At 41.6% G+C, this 17,151-nt stretch overlaps 1 protein-coding gene and 1 long non-coding RNA gene across 2 annotated transcripts in view; one reads left to right on the top strand and one right to left on the bottom strand.

The window, feature by feature from the left end:
* Positions 1-3,305: 3,305 nt before the first annotated feature.
* LOC138108523 (uncharacterized) lies at positions 3,306-15,190 on the bottom strand. The gene is made up of 4 exons (XR_011149991.1): positions 14,791-15,190; positions 14,315-14,465; positions 13,672-13,756; positions 3,306-4,101 (listed from the first exon to the last, which is right to left on the bottom strand). It is a non-coding gene; the product is annotated as an uncharacterized lncRNA (long non-coding RNA).
* The window catches only part of CD109 (CD109 molecule), a 73,149-nt gene continuing 71,184 nt past the window's right edge, over positions 15,187-17,151 (top strand). The window contains 5 exon segments of the mRNA XM_069011315.1: positions 15,187-15,213; positions 15,215-15,266; positions 15,269-15,378; positions 15,380-15,555; positions 15,895-16,055. Of these exon segments, the coding sequence (XP_068867416.1) occupies positions 15,187-15,213; positions 15,215-15,266; positions 15,269-15,378; positions 15,380-15,555; positions 15,895-16,055 (526 nt within the window).

The raw sequence follows: 17,151 nt of genomic DNA, 5'->3' as shown, positions 1-17,151 counted from the left end.
GTGCACTAGCACCCAGCCCATGAGGAAGGAAGTATAGGGGTATGTGGGCCAGGACTATGTGCAACATGCACAGGATCATGAGTTTGATCACTTCCATCCACAGGCTGAACCCCAAGCTCTCCATAGACTCCTCTCATCATAACACAGGGAGGACAAGAGGCTGAAGGGCCTGGAATGATAAAGGAATGACAAAGCTTTTCCTAGACATCTGCTTTTTTTTTACCTCTTAGTTCTTCTCCCCAAGGCAAGTTGTACTTTAAATCTACCTACACTCTCAGTATGGGATAGTGCCAAAAGCCCTTGCATTAGCAAGGAGCATGGATTTCTCTGCCTTGCTGCCTCCTTCTCAGATCTTGCAGACCCTCACTGTGGAGTTAATCTCCCTTGGTTAGTGACATGCTGCACCAAAAGCAGCTTGATTGTGAGGCTGCAGCCCCACAGGCAAAAGGTGACTGATGAATACAGGTTCAGGAGTGTGTGGGGGAGTGTTGACCTTTGTCACAGCAGATAAGAATGTCATTCCTTACACCCTGGGGGCTGACTCTATGTGTAGTTGTATGGAAACAGGCGTGGTTTGCCTCTGTCCAACCTACCAGGAACTGCTGGTTGTTGGTCTGCTCTGCCAAGTTGTGTCATACTTGTGATGCATCCTCCTGATGTGGAGGATTTGCAGTATTTTTGGACTTTATTTATTTTTATTTCTAAAAAGGACAATTGTTTGCATTCAAACACTTTTGCCCTGGTTACTTCCATTGCTGGATGCAGTTGTGCTCTGTGCTAGGCTGGGGAGGTGGTGGACAGCACTACTCAGCAACCCACTTCCCTTGTCACCTGACTCCACAGCATAAAGGAGGAAAAACAGAGAGGTTTCCACTTCCTTCCCTAAATCCCACTCTGACATTTCAAATCATCCATCTAAAAAGACATGCTGCAGCATGTCTCCCATAGAGCAGTAGATGGCTCTCTTTCCTCTGAAGTCCTGTTGGGAAAAGAAGCACTGGGTCTTAAGAGAAAATCCAGCCTTGTTCCCTCAGTGCCAGGGCTCCTTTTGGGCAAGCTCTCATATTCATTCAACAGTGCAGACAGGATACACTGTGATGATGTAGGAATGCATTTTAAACTGATTAACTCTATATACCTATATACCCAATGGCTTGAAAGATGAAGAAGGTGGCCAGGGAAAATAGATCAGTGATGCTAACTTAAATTGTAGGATTTCCTCATGGAGCAAGATAATACCTCTTATGTCAACCTATTAAGTTTTATAGGGTATAATAAAAATGTTATTTATGGGTTCCCACATTTTTTTCAGGCTTTAAAAAACTATTACAAGATACCTTTAGTTTTTTATACCTTTTTAATGAATCTGACTTTTGAAATGTTGTTTTTTCAAGATAAACAAAAGAAAGGAGCAGAGAAATACAGATCATATTCACAACATAATAATCATCCAGTTATTCTCAAATAACTGAAAGTAACATAAATAGAGTTCAGTGAGTGAAGATTTGTCTAAGTCTCCTTATACACAGTACAGTATACAGCATTTTAAGGCTGTAAATGCCTAACAAGGATATTTAAATTTTAGAATGATAATTTACAAAATAGAAGAATATAAAGTTAAGGAATCACATTGTTTGGACAAGAAAATATATGCACATGCATCCAAGCAAAACATTTCTCAGGTTTCCCATAAGAGAGCAGGTTGCAGTCAATCAAAAAGGAAAAGAATTAGGATGCCTTAAGCTGGGCAGTTCTCGTACTGTAAAGCTGAATACAAAGTCATTACTTAATCATGCATAAGATGATGCTGACCAAATCAGAAATGGCTTATGTGGCTCTGGCAGTACAATGTGTTTTCATCTGGCTGGAAATATTCCGTCTGCTGCAAATGCCTCAGGGCTCCCTGTCACCATGGACATTCTTGCCTGGGGGTTTATGTTGGGAGAGGAGACCCATCCTGCCTGCTTTTCTTATTGTTTGTTAGCAGAGGCATTCCATGCTGTTCAATTTTTGGCATTGGCCGTGGCAGCAGAAAGCCGGGGACTTTCCTCAATTAGCAACATTGCTTTCATATGGAAGAAAGGCTTGTATTGTGTCCTCTACAAAGTAATCCTCTGGGTTATATGGCAGTGCTCAACTAGATTCAGAGAAGCAGCTTAGGCTTTGCATTACCTAAATATTATATGAGCCAGTGGAAGTACAGATTGGAAGTACAGGTAATCTTAATGTCTAGAATCCCCCATTTATAGGTATTCTTCCTAAAGGAAATGGGAGTTGTGATGATGCTGGACATTTCCTATTAAACAACTGGCCTCTGTTCAGAACACTCATCTGTACATGGAAACATGGTCTCATATTTCCCCTCTGTCAGTGGCATTTAGTAACTACAGTGAATGCTGAACCTCAGGCAAGACAAGGCACTGGGGCTTTGTGGAATCTTCTTTGTTTTAAACTATAGTTGTTTCCTTATGTATAGAAGCCATGAATATCCTTAGGGAAAAGAGTATATTCCCCTCAGGCTTTGTTGATTATTTCTGTATTTTCTGGGTTAATGGCTGTAAAAACTTCACTGTGGACTACTAGGGGATGTTGGAGTGCTCACTGTGAAGAGAAGTTCTTTTGTCTGTGGACTCATAAAAACAGAGGAATAGCTAATGGTCTGTTGGACTGTTATGATCCAGTTTTAAGGTTCTTAGAAATGCCTCTGCCCAAATTAAGGTGCAAATGAGACCATATGCCAGTGACAATAGTAAGGGTTTTATTTGATGGTAAATAGGGGGGAGAGAGAGAGAGAGAGAGAGAGAAAGAAAGAAAGAAAGAAAGTAGAAAATAGGTGGGGGGGACAGAAAGGATGACAGGGACAGAATAAGGAAAAGATCACCACTCTGTGGACCCCAAGATGTCCCGTTGATCCTCTCCAGCTGGTCTTCTTGGTGGTGAAGGTCCCCCTGGGAGGCACAGAGTCCGATGGGTTTATATGCTCAGGCTGGGTGGGCATGTCCGGCCATGGCCCCCTGGAGGGGGGGTCAGTCTCTCACAGCAGACTCTGGGTCTGTTGCACCACGTGCAGCCCTGTGGGGCCAAGCCTCTCATGTGAAAGTCCTGTGGATGTGCCCTGTGGGGTTGGGGGTTCCACAGCTGGGCCAGTTTGTGTAATCAGAGGATGGGTGTTTATTGCCTCTCACCAGAGGTTGCACCATGCACCCAAAATCTCCTCCTCCCCCTCGGTTGGGGGGAGTCTGTGTAAACCTGGTTTCTGTGAGCTGTGCTCTCCCCCAACTCCAAACTCAGCTGGGGGTAGTTGCAGCAGGTGGCTTTGGCCGTTTGTGGATGCACACCTTTCCCTCAGCCTGAGGTGACTGAACAATGTGTTTCCCTTTATCTAATCAACAGTTTGACTTTCAGTTCAAAGTCCCACTCTTCAGGGACGCTTCTTTGGTTGTAGCTTCTTTATAATGAGCAAAACTTTATATCAATGTTTGAGGCATGAACTATTTTCAGTCTCTGACACAGACCAATGTTCACTTCCCCACAGTACCCTGTCTAACACAGCAGTCAACAGCAAAGGCTGAGGGAAGGGCTTGTACAGACCAAACATAGGGTGATACATCCTCTGAATAGTCTCTGAATGTTTGAATACACTGATTAGTGACTCAGGCTATTCCTGAGCAGGATGTGGTACCTCTGTTCTGAATAGTCCCTGACATTCAGATGGCATAAAGTCAGACAAGACTTTATGCCATCTGAATCCACATAAAATTCGTAATTCATGTTCCCCGTGGCAAGGAGTTCCACATCTGAATGATGTACTATGGATGTGTTATACCTTTATGGTCTTTCTGAGAAGAAATGCTTTTTTTTTCTGAATCCCCAGTAAATACTTAACCTCTCCCAGTGCACATGCATACCCATAGAAACATTAGCTTTTAAAGCATTTTACTAGTGGAGAGTCATGTTGGACTTATTCTTTCAGCTGTGTGGCTCAGTCTTGCAAAACCATGTCTTTACACCTGCCTGGTGCCAGGTTAGAATGATTCTTTCAAGAGTTTCTCCCCCATGATGTGCTGCATTATAATATTGCAATGTTGAGGCTGTTCAGATCTGTGACAAAACAAAATTAATCTGAATTATCCTGTCATGAAAGATGTAATTATGAAGATAAAATATGCTGGTATGTCACAGGTTGTCTCAATAGTGTTCTCCTGTTCCTGACGGGAAATTGGTTGGTAGCTGGATTTGTCAAACCTGGAACCACCAAAGAACACGCTGCAGCTCTCACTAAAGTGTTTTCTTTTTTGAATGCAAACTCTGTGGTGAAAGTTAATGGTAAAACTTAAAAAAAGAATTTCCATTGGCAAAGCCTTACTTAGTCTTAGAAGTGCTGGTATCTGAAATTATGCACAATAAGTGAGAGATTCTGAAAATTGTATTTCTCCTGTCAGTAACTGAGTAAATAATTTTTTCAGAGATCTCAGAAATCTGAATGGAACCCATCATGCAGGATAGAATGATGTGCTTTTTATGCTCAAGAAACCTAATATGCTAGTCAAGGTAAGAACCTGTGAATTAGGTACTTAATCATTGTCAGTCTCTTGCATTCACTAGGCATTCTCCTGGTCAATCTAGGAGACTTTAAAATGTGCGTGATATCCCTTAGACTGATTTGGGAAATGGAGGATGACTCTACTCGTTTTTACCAGCAGGTGTCTAAGGAAGATGTAGGTCTGAAGATTCTCAGATGTTTGGTATCTAGGTGTGCCTAGCAAAAAGAACCAAAGCTGCTTGCAACAATAAAGACACTTCTCCTTTGACAATGATTTGAAAAACTGTTGAATTTTGAAAGAGTAAATGTGGTGTCTTTTTACTAAAGCATTTTTTTTACAGCATTGACCAAAATTTGTCACTCCATGTTTGAGAACTAAGCCTAATCCATGGTAATTACAACACTTCCATAACAGAATTGACCTGCTTTTTATTCTGCAAATGCTGGCAGCTATCCCTAGCTATTACATCCAGAGGATGTACATAAAAACTTTACATAAAAATGCAATAAGGATATTACAAAACAAATGAGAAATAAAGAGGAAAAGGAAGAGAAAGAAGCAAAGAGAGAGAGAGGGAATGAGAAAAGGAGCTGGCCCCTGTTCAGCTAACTTTTAAAAGGCTGAACCTATTTGTACAGCAATGCTCATACTGTGTCCACTGGGTCGTTTGCAGCTGAGAAGCCTTTATGTAGCTGTGATGTGCTGCATGGTGGCAGGGCACAGAAACTGCTGCAATGCTCTGTGGCTGTGGAAGCCAGCCATCCCTCCGAGATACCAGCATCAGGGGGCCTCTGGTACGTCACTGCGAGCCCCGCCTTATCCTCCTGTGGAGTGGTGGAGCATTTGAAAAGCCCTTGTCTTTTCCCTCCTGCAAACTGGCTCCATGTCCATGCCTACCTCAGGATATCTCTCTGGGACATTTTTCTGGGTTATTTTACAGTTGTTAATCCCAGGAAGATTTTGGTGTATGACTTCACAGCTGTCACGCTCAACACCTCAGGGTTTGGAAAGCAGTACATATTTTTAAATTTAGCCTTTAAAATTCTCAGCTAAGAAGGCCAATGCACCCATTATGAACTCTCAGTTTTTTCATGAACCTTGCTTTTTATCTTACCGTACAGTTCAGATAGCCAAAGGAAACTAACTGTTCTTTCTGACTAGCATGGAAAAGTCTTCTGCAGTCTTTCATAATTTTTATATGTTCCTTAAATATCTTTATAAGCATTCTTCCTTCTGTCTGCTGGGGACCATGTCTCTAAGGCTAGAATTTTTTAAAATATATAAAATATATCTATACTTTCTTTGTGGTCCATGTCAGGGAGTAAACCCTGACTTGACTCAGCTGGTGTCAACACATCCATGTTTCTCAGAATCCCTTCTGGAATCACATGGCCATATACAAGGTGAATATCAGCTGGATTGAATCCTGGCCTCGTGCCTATCACATAATCCTTTGTGCCTGGGTGTGCAACACATTATTGTACTGCCAGACCTCGCTGAGAGAGTGACCCTCTGCTTCCTTACCACCAAGTCTCATTCTGTGTTTTGTACTATGCAGTGCATAAAAACTGTTAGTCCTGCTGTCAAAAGTTCAGTTTACCAGAGAAGGGGAAACAAGACAACAGTAGTTCCTGCAGTCAATAAAACAGCAACCTGGTTGTGGTTTACATTATGTCAATTAAGATGAAAATGCATAAGCATCGCAACTAAGCGTTAAGTAAAATGCAGTTGGACAATTTTAACAGCTGTTTCAGATATAATAAGAAATGTAACTGCAAACTCCTGAGCTCTGTATCATCAACCATCAGCTTATGCTGTCTCAGTCCTTGGAGGTTTTCTAGACCTTTCTGGATCAAGCCCCAAGAAACTTTTTGTGACCTCATTACTCATCCTGCTTTGAACTGCAGGCTGTATCAGACAACCTCCTGAGTCCTCTGCCCTGAATTTTCCCATAGTCTTGTGATTCTGTGACCTCTCTCAGGAAAACATCATGTGCACTAGGTGTTTTAAATATAGTTCATTTGTTTTTTAATATCCAAAGTAACCTACTGCCAAGAAAAGAAAAAAGAGAGGAGAGGAGAGGAGAGGAGAGGAGAGGAGAGGAGAGGAGAGGAGAGGAGAGGAGAGGAGAGGAGAGGAGAGGAGAGGAGAGGAGAGGAGAGGAGAGGAGAGGAGAGGAGAGGAGAGGAGAGGAGAGGAGAGGAGAGGAGAGGAGAGGAGAGGAGAGGAGAGGAGAGGAGAGGAGAGGAGAGGAGAGGAGAGGAGAGGAGAGGAGAGGAGAGGAGAGGAGAGGAGAGGAGAGGGAGAAAAGAAAAGAAAAGAAAAGAAAAGAAAAGAAAAGAAAAGAAAAGAAAAGAAAAGAAAAGAAAAGAAAAGAAAAGAAAAGAAAAGAAAAGAAAAGAAAAGAAAAGAAAAGAAAAGAAAAGAAAAAAGAGAAAAGAAAAGAAAAGAAAAAAGAAAAGAAAAGAAAAGAAAAAAGAGAGAAAAGCCTCCCAGAACTGCTGTTAGTGGTCAGCAAAATCACAGGGTAAGTCTTTAGCCTAAAAACATGGCTAGGAGACCTTAGAAAGGTGTCCAATATAGGACACATTTCAGACGTATGACAGCAATGTGCAAACGTTCGGTTGTTACAGCAAGGTTTGGAAAGATGTAGCTCTTGGGTCCGCACCCTCTTCATTTAAATAAACATGACTGCTGCTGTGGGGGGGTTGGCAGTGGAACAAACAGTTGCTTTTTGGACAGTGTGAATGAATACTCTACACTGGCATTACTCTAGGGCTAAGTTTGTTTAGACTGTGGCACATTTGGTGACTTGAAACATGAAACTTTTACTCAGTTCCTTCTTAATCGCTGAGATCAGACTCCTCACCCTCCCTTCTTTCTTGTAGGCAGTATGTGGTAAGAGTTACTCCTCAGGGAGAGATAACTGGTGTTTACCTATGTCAAAACTAAACACAAAGTTTTGTGCAAGTTTTATAAATAGTTTGAGTGTGTTTTTAAAATAATTCTTAATCGCTCTGTCTGTAGAAGCCATCTTAGCTACTACAGGGACTGATTTTGTAAGGGCCAATTTGTGTAATATGAGGTTGACTCATGATATGTGATTGTCAAATAGATGTCATCTAAAATAGAATGGAGTTTCTAAGAGATTTTACCTATATAATTAAGGTCTACATACCTCTAATTATTTTTTCTTGATACGACAGTGGAGTGGGTTGGAAAGGGAAAGATTTCTTGTTTTCCTTTTTTTTTTTTTTTTATTTTTAGGTTAAAAAAAAAAAAAACAACAAACCAAACCAGACAAACTAAACTTAAATGTCACAGTTTTAGCTTTTGACCAATTTCCAAGCAGAAAGTTTTGGTTTTATTTTTAGAATAAAAAAAGTTGTACTGCAAGAGATCACATCCTACAACTTTTCATTTTAACAGCTGCTTCTAATCCTGTCTTTTCTTTTTTTGGTTTTGACCTTTTCTGGATGTGACAAGATGGAGAAAACCAGGACTGAAATAGTATGGTCTACACCACTGAGAAGTGCTTTTCTTTCCCTCTTGACAATTCTGTTTAATTTCTTTGGGAGCAGATCCCTGCTCTGTCCTTCCTGGGACACATTCATCTCTAAAGGATTTTGGTCACTTGACTCAAGAACACCCTCACAGATTTTTGCCAAGCTGCCTGGAGAATCGCCTACCCTGTATGTTATGGAATACAGAATTTCAGCAAGTTGACCCTCTATTTAGCCTCATTGTTTGGTTTAGACTTTTGAAAAGGCATCCAGGCTTAACTGGAAGACATAAAAAGAAGCAGAAACCACAGCTTTCCTCAGCAGTGTGTTCAGGAAAATAACCTCTGTTGACAGTATGTGCCTCTTCTCTAACTTGCATTTAATTGACTTTAGTCAATAGACTGACCATTAGTTCCTTTTACACTTTCTACCATAGATCAGCACCTGGCATTTTCTTTCTATGAAAGAAAGAAGTGTCATGAAGGTAACTCTCAGTCTTCTCTGACTGATTAATTAAAATACACATCTCTTAAGTCCGTTGTTTTAGGGCATTGTCTCCACACCTTGATTTACTTTTGTGTAAAATGTGGGAAATGAGTCTTGTCTACACGATGAATTGCTCTCAGGTGAGTCTGCTTTTGAAAGGAAGCTGCCTCTGCCTACAGGGATAACTGCTGTACTAACATTACCTTTTTTATGGGTACATGAATGCCATAAAAGCTATTACAGAAACACACATCCATTACAAAATCTGCCAGTTTTTACGTCCTTAATTTAAAGTGAAGTTACAGCGTATGAATGCACATACTCCAGAGTGCTGTGATGTACCTAGGCTATGACATTATGGAAACACTGGGTTTAGAAGTTCCTTTTTAAAGACCTGTAATTGAAATTTACAGTTTAATTATAGGCTATAGTTTAAGATAATTAAATCCTCAGGGAATTCTTACCTTCTTTAAAATCAAATAGTGTTAATCCACACTAAATTATTTAATAAAAATAAGGTTTTTCTTGGCTGTTTTGGCTTTATTTGCAACAAAGATGGTTTGCACTGACCTTTTGAAAATTCTCAGAGGAAAGGGAATAAGGACACTAAGGTAAAATGATTAATGGAGCTTGGTAAAATGCATTTCAGCACATACAATTTTAAATAATACTGCCCTAGGAAAATAGATTTTTGAGGACAACCTGTCACCATTTATATAGGTTTTTAACTTCTCTCATTTTCACAGAAAGAACATGTTTGTACATGTTTTAACATGCCCCTACTGTATGGTTGAACATTTTACAATCAGAGAATAATTCTAAAATAAAATAATGGTATTACATGAGCTTGCTTCCTAAATGTTCTGCATGTATGTATTGGATAGGATGCAGTATATCAAGGGGCTCAAGGGGCTAAGTACAGCAAATAATCAAAAAGCTCCTCAGTTCTTTATCAAAGTTACAGAGATTTGAGTGAGGTGGAGGATACAATTTTGAGTCCTGACCTCTCTAAAGGCAGTGATTTCAGTGCCACTGATTGCTATAAAGCCAAGAGTCTACTTTGAGGCTGCCTACAGCGGAAATTTGAAGCTACACATAAAATCCTATTACAACTATCCCGTTCACTCACACTTTGGAGGACCTTCTGCACATCAGCCATAAGAACATAGGGTCATTTCACAGTAATTCATTACAGTTCTGTGAGATTCATCAACTGCCAAGAGCTACTGTTCTGGGAAAAACAAGGGCCAAGGTCCTCATTTTCATTCCATTATGGTCCTTCTGCACTGCTTAGTTTGTTCAAAAGGGCCAGGAACTTGGTAACTGAGGATTATCTTTACTGATGAGGAGTCCCTATGTGTATCACTTGTAGATTTGTTCCTCAGACTTTCACATTTCCCATTGTATAATTTTGTTGTTCCTTCTTTAATTCCCTTTTCTTTCCAAATCTCATTTTAAAAAGTGAATCTCTCAAAACTTCATGAAGTCTTAACCATGAGGTCCCTCATTTTGTTGGGGTTTTCCAAAGCCCATATATAATACTACATATCATGCAATAATATAGAACTTGCTGATTTAATCACATATATTATTATAGGTATGTTTAAAAAGTGTAAAGATATTTAAAAATTAAAATATTATGAAAATATAAGTATATAATTCCAAGATATTAAGATTTTTCTATGCTTTTTTAAGAAAGAAGAAGCTTTTCACCTTTTTGGACATAGCTTGCTGGTTCTTATGCCAGTCTTTGAACAAAATCTGATACCTTCAAACAGTGCCTGATCCAAAGCTTGTTAAAAATTAATGTCTTTCTTTAGGTTTGGTGAATACTCAATGAGGACTCTTAAGATACAGTCATCTTACATGCTCTGGAGATAACAAGATATTTCAACTACTTGTCTTGATTTCCTGTTTGAAAATGTAATAGAAGTTGGTCCTTTAAGAATGGGATTCACCTGATAGGTTTAGAAGGCCACTTTTGAATGTCTGTTCATTCAAATGTGGGTATTTCAATGAGTCATACAAATCTGTTCTGAAAAGTGCCAACACCACTGTTCATCCAGTGAATGTAAATAACCAGTTATAGGCAATTGCACAGTCCATGTTTGATCAGGTAAATCCTATTATTCTGGGTACAGTAACAGTTCAAGTTGGAAGAGAATTTACAAATAACATTTTTCACCAAGGGAAATGTCTTCAGCTACTAGGAAAAAAAAATTCTTAATTGTAGGGTACACCAGATTTTCATAAAGCTCCACCCTGATAGCTCAGGGCAAGTTTAAGTGCATGGCACACCCATTGACAGTGTAGTGTAAAATATTATGACACATTCCATCATCAGAAACAGCATCAAAGGTGTTCTGGGAGAGCTTTATAGCCTCTGCTCCTGTCAGTACTTTCCAGCAAATGCAAATTCTTCAGGCTTACATCCAAGCAAGGAATGTGCCCGCCTACTACCACAAATGATCTTCCACACACTTATTTTTAGTATTCACTTTAATTCTTGTCCACTCACTATGAGTGATAAAACAGACTATTGCTTCCTTCCTAGTTCCACAAACTGCTGAATCACAATTTCTGCTAGGACCTCATCCACAGCCTATTGAGACTGATAAAAAGATTTATCCATCCCCTAAATGAGCTCTGCTGCAGGCCTTGAGTTCAGTGATGCATAAGGCAACTGGCTAAGCTTTTGAAGAGAGAATATTATGCTGGAAGAGCTTGTAGTGATGTTCTGATTCAAATTTCCACATAACATAGCTCTTCAGATTTCCGCGAATTTGCCTCATTTCATGGAAACATATTGTTTTCACCACAATCTGGAGTGCCTGCTGAATCCAGTTGAATATCAGACCATCCAAGTTCACTGTCTAATGCTAAAAGCAGACACAGGGCATTGACCATTCTAGTACTCACTGCTGTAATTTTTGTGGAGATTTCCCCAATATTTTAAGTACTGTAGTGCTTAGGTTTTTACCTTTACCATAACAGTAGTGTTTTACACATGATATTAGCAAAGAAGAGACTTGTTGTGCATGTTTCCAGCCAATCTTCATACAATTACTAGAGCTTGCTAGGTGCTGAGGTCCTTCTAATTGACCAAGGCAGAAGTTGCTTGCTGGACTCATTAAGAAACCATTCTGGTTTTCTGTATTTATTTAAACACATTTTTATTTAGACTATACTTAGGCTGCAACTCAGAGATGTGATTTCTGCTGGTACTGGTACAGATATTCTGGCTAGACTTAAAATCAAATTGTATAGAAACAGGTAACAGTACAGTTGTTAGCACAGCCAGTGTTGTAGATAATGTTTGCAGCCTTTACTGGCTCTGTTTGTCAAACACCATGAAGGACTAGAAAAATAAGGTTCCTGAGTAGCAGTGAAGGTGGTAAAAGTAGAATTTTCATAATGATGACGTACCACAGATCGGTGTAAAACTTGAGTCTGGTAATGTTTGTTTAACTCCAAAATGTGAACATTGAACAGAGAGGGAACTAGCTTCTCTGGTTGGTATGCTGAACACAAGAGCAACCTGTTTTACCTCCCAAATTGTGTCTCCACTGTATCCACTTGACCAGCTTGGAGCAGTTGAAGATTATTAAATCCTTCCATGCTAGGTTATGCTCCTTCAGATTTATTCCTAATATTCCAAAACAAATTTTCCTTGCATGGTCATCTTTGTGTACAAATTAGTCTTTCAGGTGTTTGTCAGAAAGAGGCATTTAAAACATACTTAGGCCTGAGATGATGACAAATGGTTGTTTCTATAGGCTTGAATGTGTAGACCAGCTAAGGTCTTTTGTTTAGTTAAAACATGGATGTCCTAACAGTTAATTACTACTAATGTGATCTGTTCCTTCTGCTTTTTCTGGATGGACAGGAATTTTTTAGCTGAGAACGTTGTGTGCTCTATAACAGAACCCAGTGGGTATGCAAAAGCTTGTCATAACTAAGTACCCCTAAGTTTAATTTTGACCAGTTTAGCACACACTGAAGCCGTGGTTGTTTTTGTTTGAGTTACCAGTCTGACCTAAATCAAACAGTGACACATAACTGCATAACAAAACCCTAGCATAGACAACTGTCAATGGAAATGAGCAGATTAACAGAGTGCTGGGGAATGTAACAGTCCTACAACCAGGAGGGTTGTGTGATCAATTATGCTTACCTGAAACCCAAGTCAAGTCCAACAGAACAAATAGCTTAGCACTTAGTGAGCATGAATGGGATACCAGTTTAGCTCAATTCTCTCCAACTGTGCTAATTTTCCAATTACTCATGGCCCAATTTTTTTCTTTGTGTGCAGAGAAAAGTGCAGAGTATGCTTGAGATACATGGTATAGTTATAGGCAGTCACTGGCTATAGGGCTGGAAGTTTTCTTTGTTTCTTATCTGCCCATGCTTCATAGTTTTTTATCTACATCCTATACTGATACACACTTCTGGGGCTGTGGGCCTGTCCTGCAAACAGGGCCACTGAAATGAGCTGCATTAGCTGTAAACCTCTCTCCAGAAAGAACTGTATAGAACAGGCTGAAGAATAGGGTTTGGAGGGCTGTGGATTGCAGAGCTGGGAGGTGCTGAATGGAGAATGGGAGAGGGAGCCATCACACAGTAAAACTGCTCCCTGTTCACATACAGTAGTTAGTGTTTGGGCAGCAAAGAGGGACCACATTTGATAAAATAATGTAGGATTTAAAGTGGTGTTTTGGGGAAACCAGAACTTGTATTACAATGAAAATTAGCAGCTGCAGAGCACTTTTGAAAATCAAGACCTTGTTTAGATGCTGGTAAGACATGACTCTTGACATTATATTTGAATGGGCTAATATGTGTTTAAGTTTTCTGCCAACTGGGAACTTACTGAATCCTTACATACCACACGATTTCTAAATGGTATGTTTAACCATGAAAATCCTCTACACGTACCTATAGTGTAGTATATCCTGTTTGGAAATGAAATTATGAAAGTATCCCTGAGTGAATGAATACATGTGTAAGAAATTGAGAGCTTATCTTATATGTTGTTATAGAATGGAATTTAACAATTTCTGTTCCTCCATTTTTTATCTGTTCTAAATCTATTCAGGACAGAAGGAACCCTAATACTGACAATCCATTTATTCTCTTACCTTCTGCTGTAGAATTCCTTTATTGGCATTTTTGTAGAAGAAGAGATCAAATACATATACCAAAGTATCTTGAACTAGTAAGCCCCTAGGACAAAATAGGGAAAATGGGAGTCCATAATACTGTTGCACAACTGGGCAAAATCTGTGACATTTGTAAGTATTTTCACTAATGAACTTTCAGGCTACATTCATGCTAATGAATTAAACAGTGCCAGCAAATGTTCTTGGGACTGGAAATTGATTGTCTCTACTCTCAAGTTGACCTTGGCATGGTTTTGCCCTGGCTACAGTGTTCTCTTGAACAATTTGTGCTGCTGTTTTGGGGTTAGCATGGACTATACCTGATAGGAAGTTTGGATGTGACCACCTTGTTTTGGAGACTGAGAGAGCTGATTAGTTTTGATAGGTATGGTGGAGTGCCAGTTTGGCTCAGTGCCAGGGAATGGAGACATGTGTACTATGTGTAGCTTTGCCATCTGAGGCTGGGTTTCTTGCAATGCAGTGCTAGTTGTAAGCTCTTTTTCCCAATCTCCAATAAAAGGAGAGATAGTGACTGTTCATCTTGCCTGGCTATTTCTCACAAGTAACAAGAAATTACTAAAACCAACAGCAAACATCTCTCAAACTTTGCCTTATCACGCACCTTTTGCAGGTGAGGAGCTGCCAAGACTGATTTTGCAATCATCAGTTGGCTGCTGTTCGATCACTCCTTCCCAGGTCTACAAAGGTGGCACCCTCTCTTCTGTCTCCACAAAGAGTGGTGCTCCAAAAAGAATCAGCAGATATATGAAAACCTAGAAAAGCAAATGTAGAAGATGTGAAAAGACTGCATGACTGCCTGGCATACAATTAGAGCACAGTGTTTATGAGCATTACTGTTTATATATGATTTTTGTAAGAACATGCTTCTGTTTAGGACTATAACTGACTGCATTTGGCTGTGTACCACAATGCAGAGGATGCCAGTCCAGCACTTCTGAAGAGGCACACATCAAGAATTGGGTATAATTTCTAAATGCATTAGACTTGTGCTGGGATGAAAGAATTTGGGCAAATCAAACGCTACATGTGTCTAGTCTACACAGTTACAATGAACATGCTAAAGGAACAGAATCTTACCCAAGCTGCTTTCAGTGCCCTTTTTGAACTCTAAAGGTAGGTTACGAAAGTAGGTACGACCTTATTTTGCAAATATTGGGCACGGAGGACAGTCCAGCCAGAGCTGCACTACCAATCGATTCACATTTAATTAGCTACGAAGCTCGTTGAATTTCTGCCAGCATCCTTCTCCCTGTTCAGACCCAGACGTTCCCGACTCGCCTCGGAGCCCGAGCCCCAGACCAACTTGTCTCAGCGGGCTCTCCGGGTCTCTCCAAGTCGATAACCAGGCAGCTCCCCACAACAGGCTTCCGCTCAGCTCCGAGCTGCAGGCAGAAAACATTGCTCTCGGTGTTGCTTTCGTAGCGTGTTGTGTTCTGAGAATCTCACCCGTTTCCCAGCTGCATCAGCCCCAGAATGGGGCAGCGCTGGCTGCGGGGAGGTGGGACACACCCGTGGGTATCTCTGTGTAGAAAGATGCGTGCTGCCGCCGGGCCGCTCCCCCGGCCGGCCCCGGGAACGCCCTGCGGGCGCTCATGCGGCTGCCGCCGGCGGAGCGTGCCTGGCACTGGGGCAGCGGCCGCCTCTCCCTTCCCTCCCCCGCCCGCCGCGGCGCCTCCCGCCCGGCCACACCCCCGGCCCCGGCCGTGCACACAGCGGGGGACTCACCGGCCACGGCGCACGGAGAGCCATGGCGCGGTCCTGCGGCGATGTCCGCTTCTTCTTCTTCCTCCTCCTCCTCCTCCTCCTCCTCCTCCTCCTCCTCTGCAGCTCCGCTGCGGCTGGGTACGTGGGGCCGGGACGGGCTGGGGCGCGGGACGCCTCACCCTCCTTCCCTCCCTCCCGCCCGGCGCGGGGGCTGCGCGGGTAGCGCAGCGCTTCCCGGGGCTCCCTGGGCGCCCGCCTGGCAGCCGGCGCCGACAGCGGGCAGAGCAGCGCTGCCCGTGCCCCGTCCTGCGCACCCGCAGCACCCGGGGGTGAGCATCACCTCCAGCTTCCGTAGCGGAGAGCAACAGAAGACCTTGGTAGCATGTGTCGTATGTCTTTACGTGGACGCGCTTACTTTTTTTGAGAGTGTGTTTCACTCCCTGCCATTTCTCCCTCTTGTCTGTTTGGACTTTCCAGACCTACGTTCCTTGTGGCAGTTCCCTGGAACATCAGACCTGGAGCAAACCTTACTGTTGGGGTAGCCCTGCTGCAGGACAGCCCAGCACAGGTCACCGTAAAGGGAGAAGTGATCAGAGATAACGAGACTATCTTGAGCAGGGAAATGGTCTTCGAGAAAGGTAAGAAAAAGAATGGACTTGGTTTGGAAGTTTTTCAGTTTGCCTTCTCACAGAAATGTTTTCTTCCTCCCAAAATATCACAGCTTCTAAATGGTACTAAAATAGGGAATTTATTTTACCAAGTAGGAGTCGCTATGGGAAAACAGCCTTGCACACTGCTGGCTCTGTTTGGAGTTGGGCAACTGAGCTGGATATGAGTGATTGCATGGGTGTGCTAACTCTCAGTAAATTCTGAAATAATCGTATAGTAGCAAAGTGGGATGGATGTGGGATTTCTGAGGTACCAGGAAGTACTCTGGTCAATGTAGTGGGGCCACTTTAGTACTAGAGGAAGAGTTCCTTACTGGTAACTTGTTAAGGTGCAAAGTGGAAGCATGTGGGAGAATGGAATGGGTGGAACAAACAAGGTAATACAGCAACTGGAGCTGCTTCTTCATGCCCTAAGAAAAAAACAACCTGAGGACCATAGGAAAGTGAAGATGACTGTGTCAGACACTTGGAAGCTCTATGCATTTGAAGGAGCAGGAATTTTTAAGGATCAGGAATTGAATCGTGGAGAGGTTGGGAATTGAAGATAAGTAGACCTGAGAAGAGACTGATTTACTCTATGCCACCAGGCAGGGGTAGTGGATGTGGTGGGAGTTCTGAAGAGTTAAGATATCCTGGCCAATGTTCCTTTTCAGAAAGGTCAGCTGGCAGCAGAAGCATAGTGATATCCTGCCTGAGATTTGTCGTCATGAGAAAGAAAATATTTTGTATGGACAGTCCAGCTTTCATACTGCTCTTAGTATGAGGCAGTATAAATGACATCTAAACTCTAGCTTTTTATTTGTTAAAAGTAGCAAGTCTGAGGGCAGCATGAGGTACTGAAAAATCTACCCTGCTATAAGGCACTTTCTTTACTGCTTGTGTAATTCTTCTATTAATGTCTTAATGTAGATGCCTTAGTTGGAAGCATTACACCCTCATTTCAAAGCCTTCACAGCCTGTAGAGGAGATGGAGGCTTTGAGCGTGATGGAGTGCATTTGAGCAGATCAAAAAATTTTGATAGAGAACCAAAACAAACCTAAACCAACTAACTTCCACTGTTTTCTT

The sequence above is a fragment of the Aphelocoma coerulescens genome, chromosome 3 (genome assembly GCF_041296385.1).
Source record: "Aphelocoma coerulescens isolate FSJ_1873_10779 chromosome 3, UR_Acoe_1.0, whole genome shotgun sequence".
In the NCBI taxonomy this organism is placed as follows: Eukaryota; Metazoa; Chordata; class Aves; order Passeriformes; family Corvidae; genus Aphelocoma; species Aphelocoma coerulescens.
Note: the sequence above shows the minus strand (reverse complement) of the source record. Positions and strands in the feature narration are given on the sequence as shown.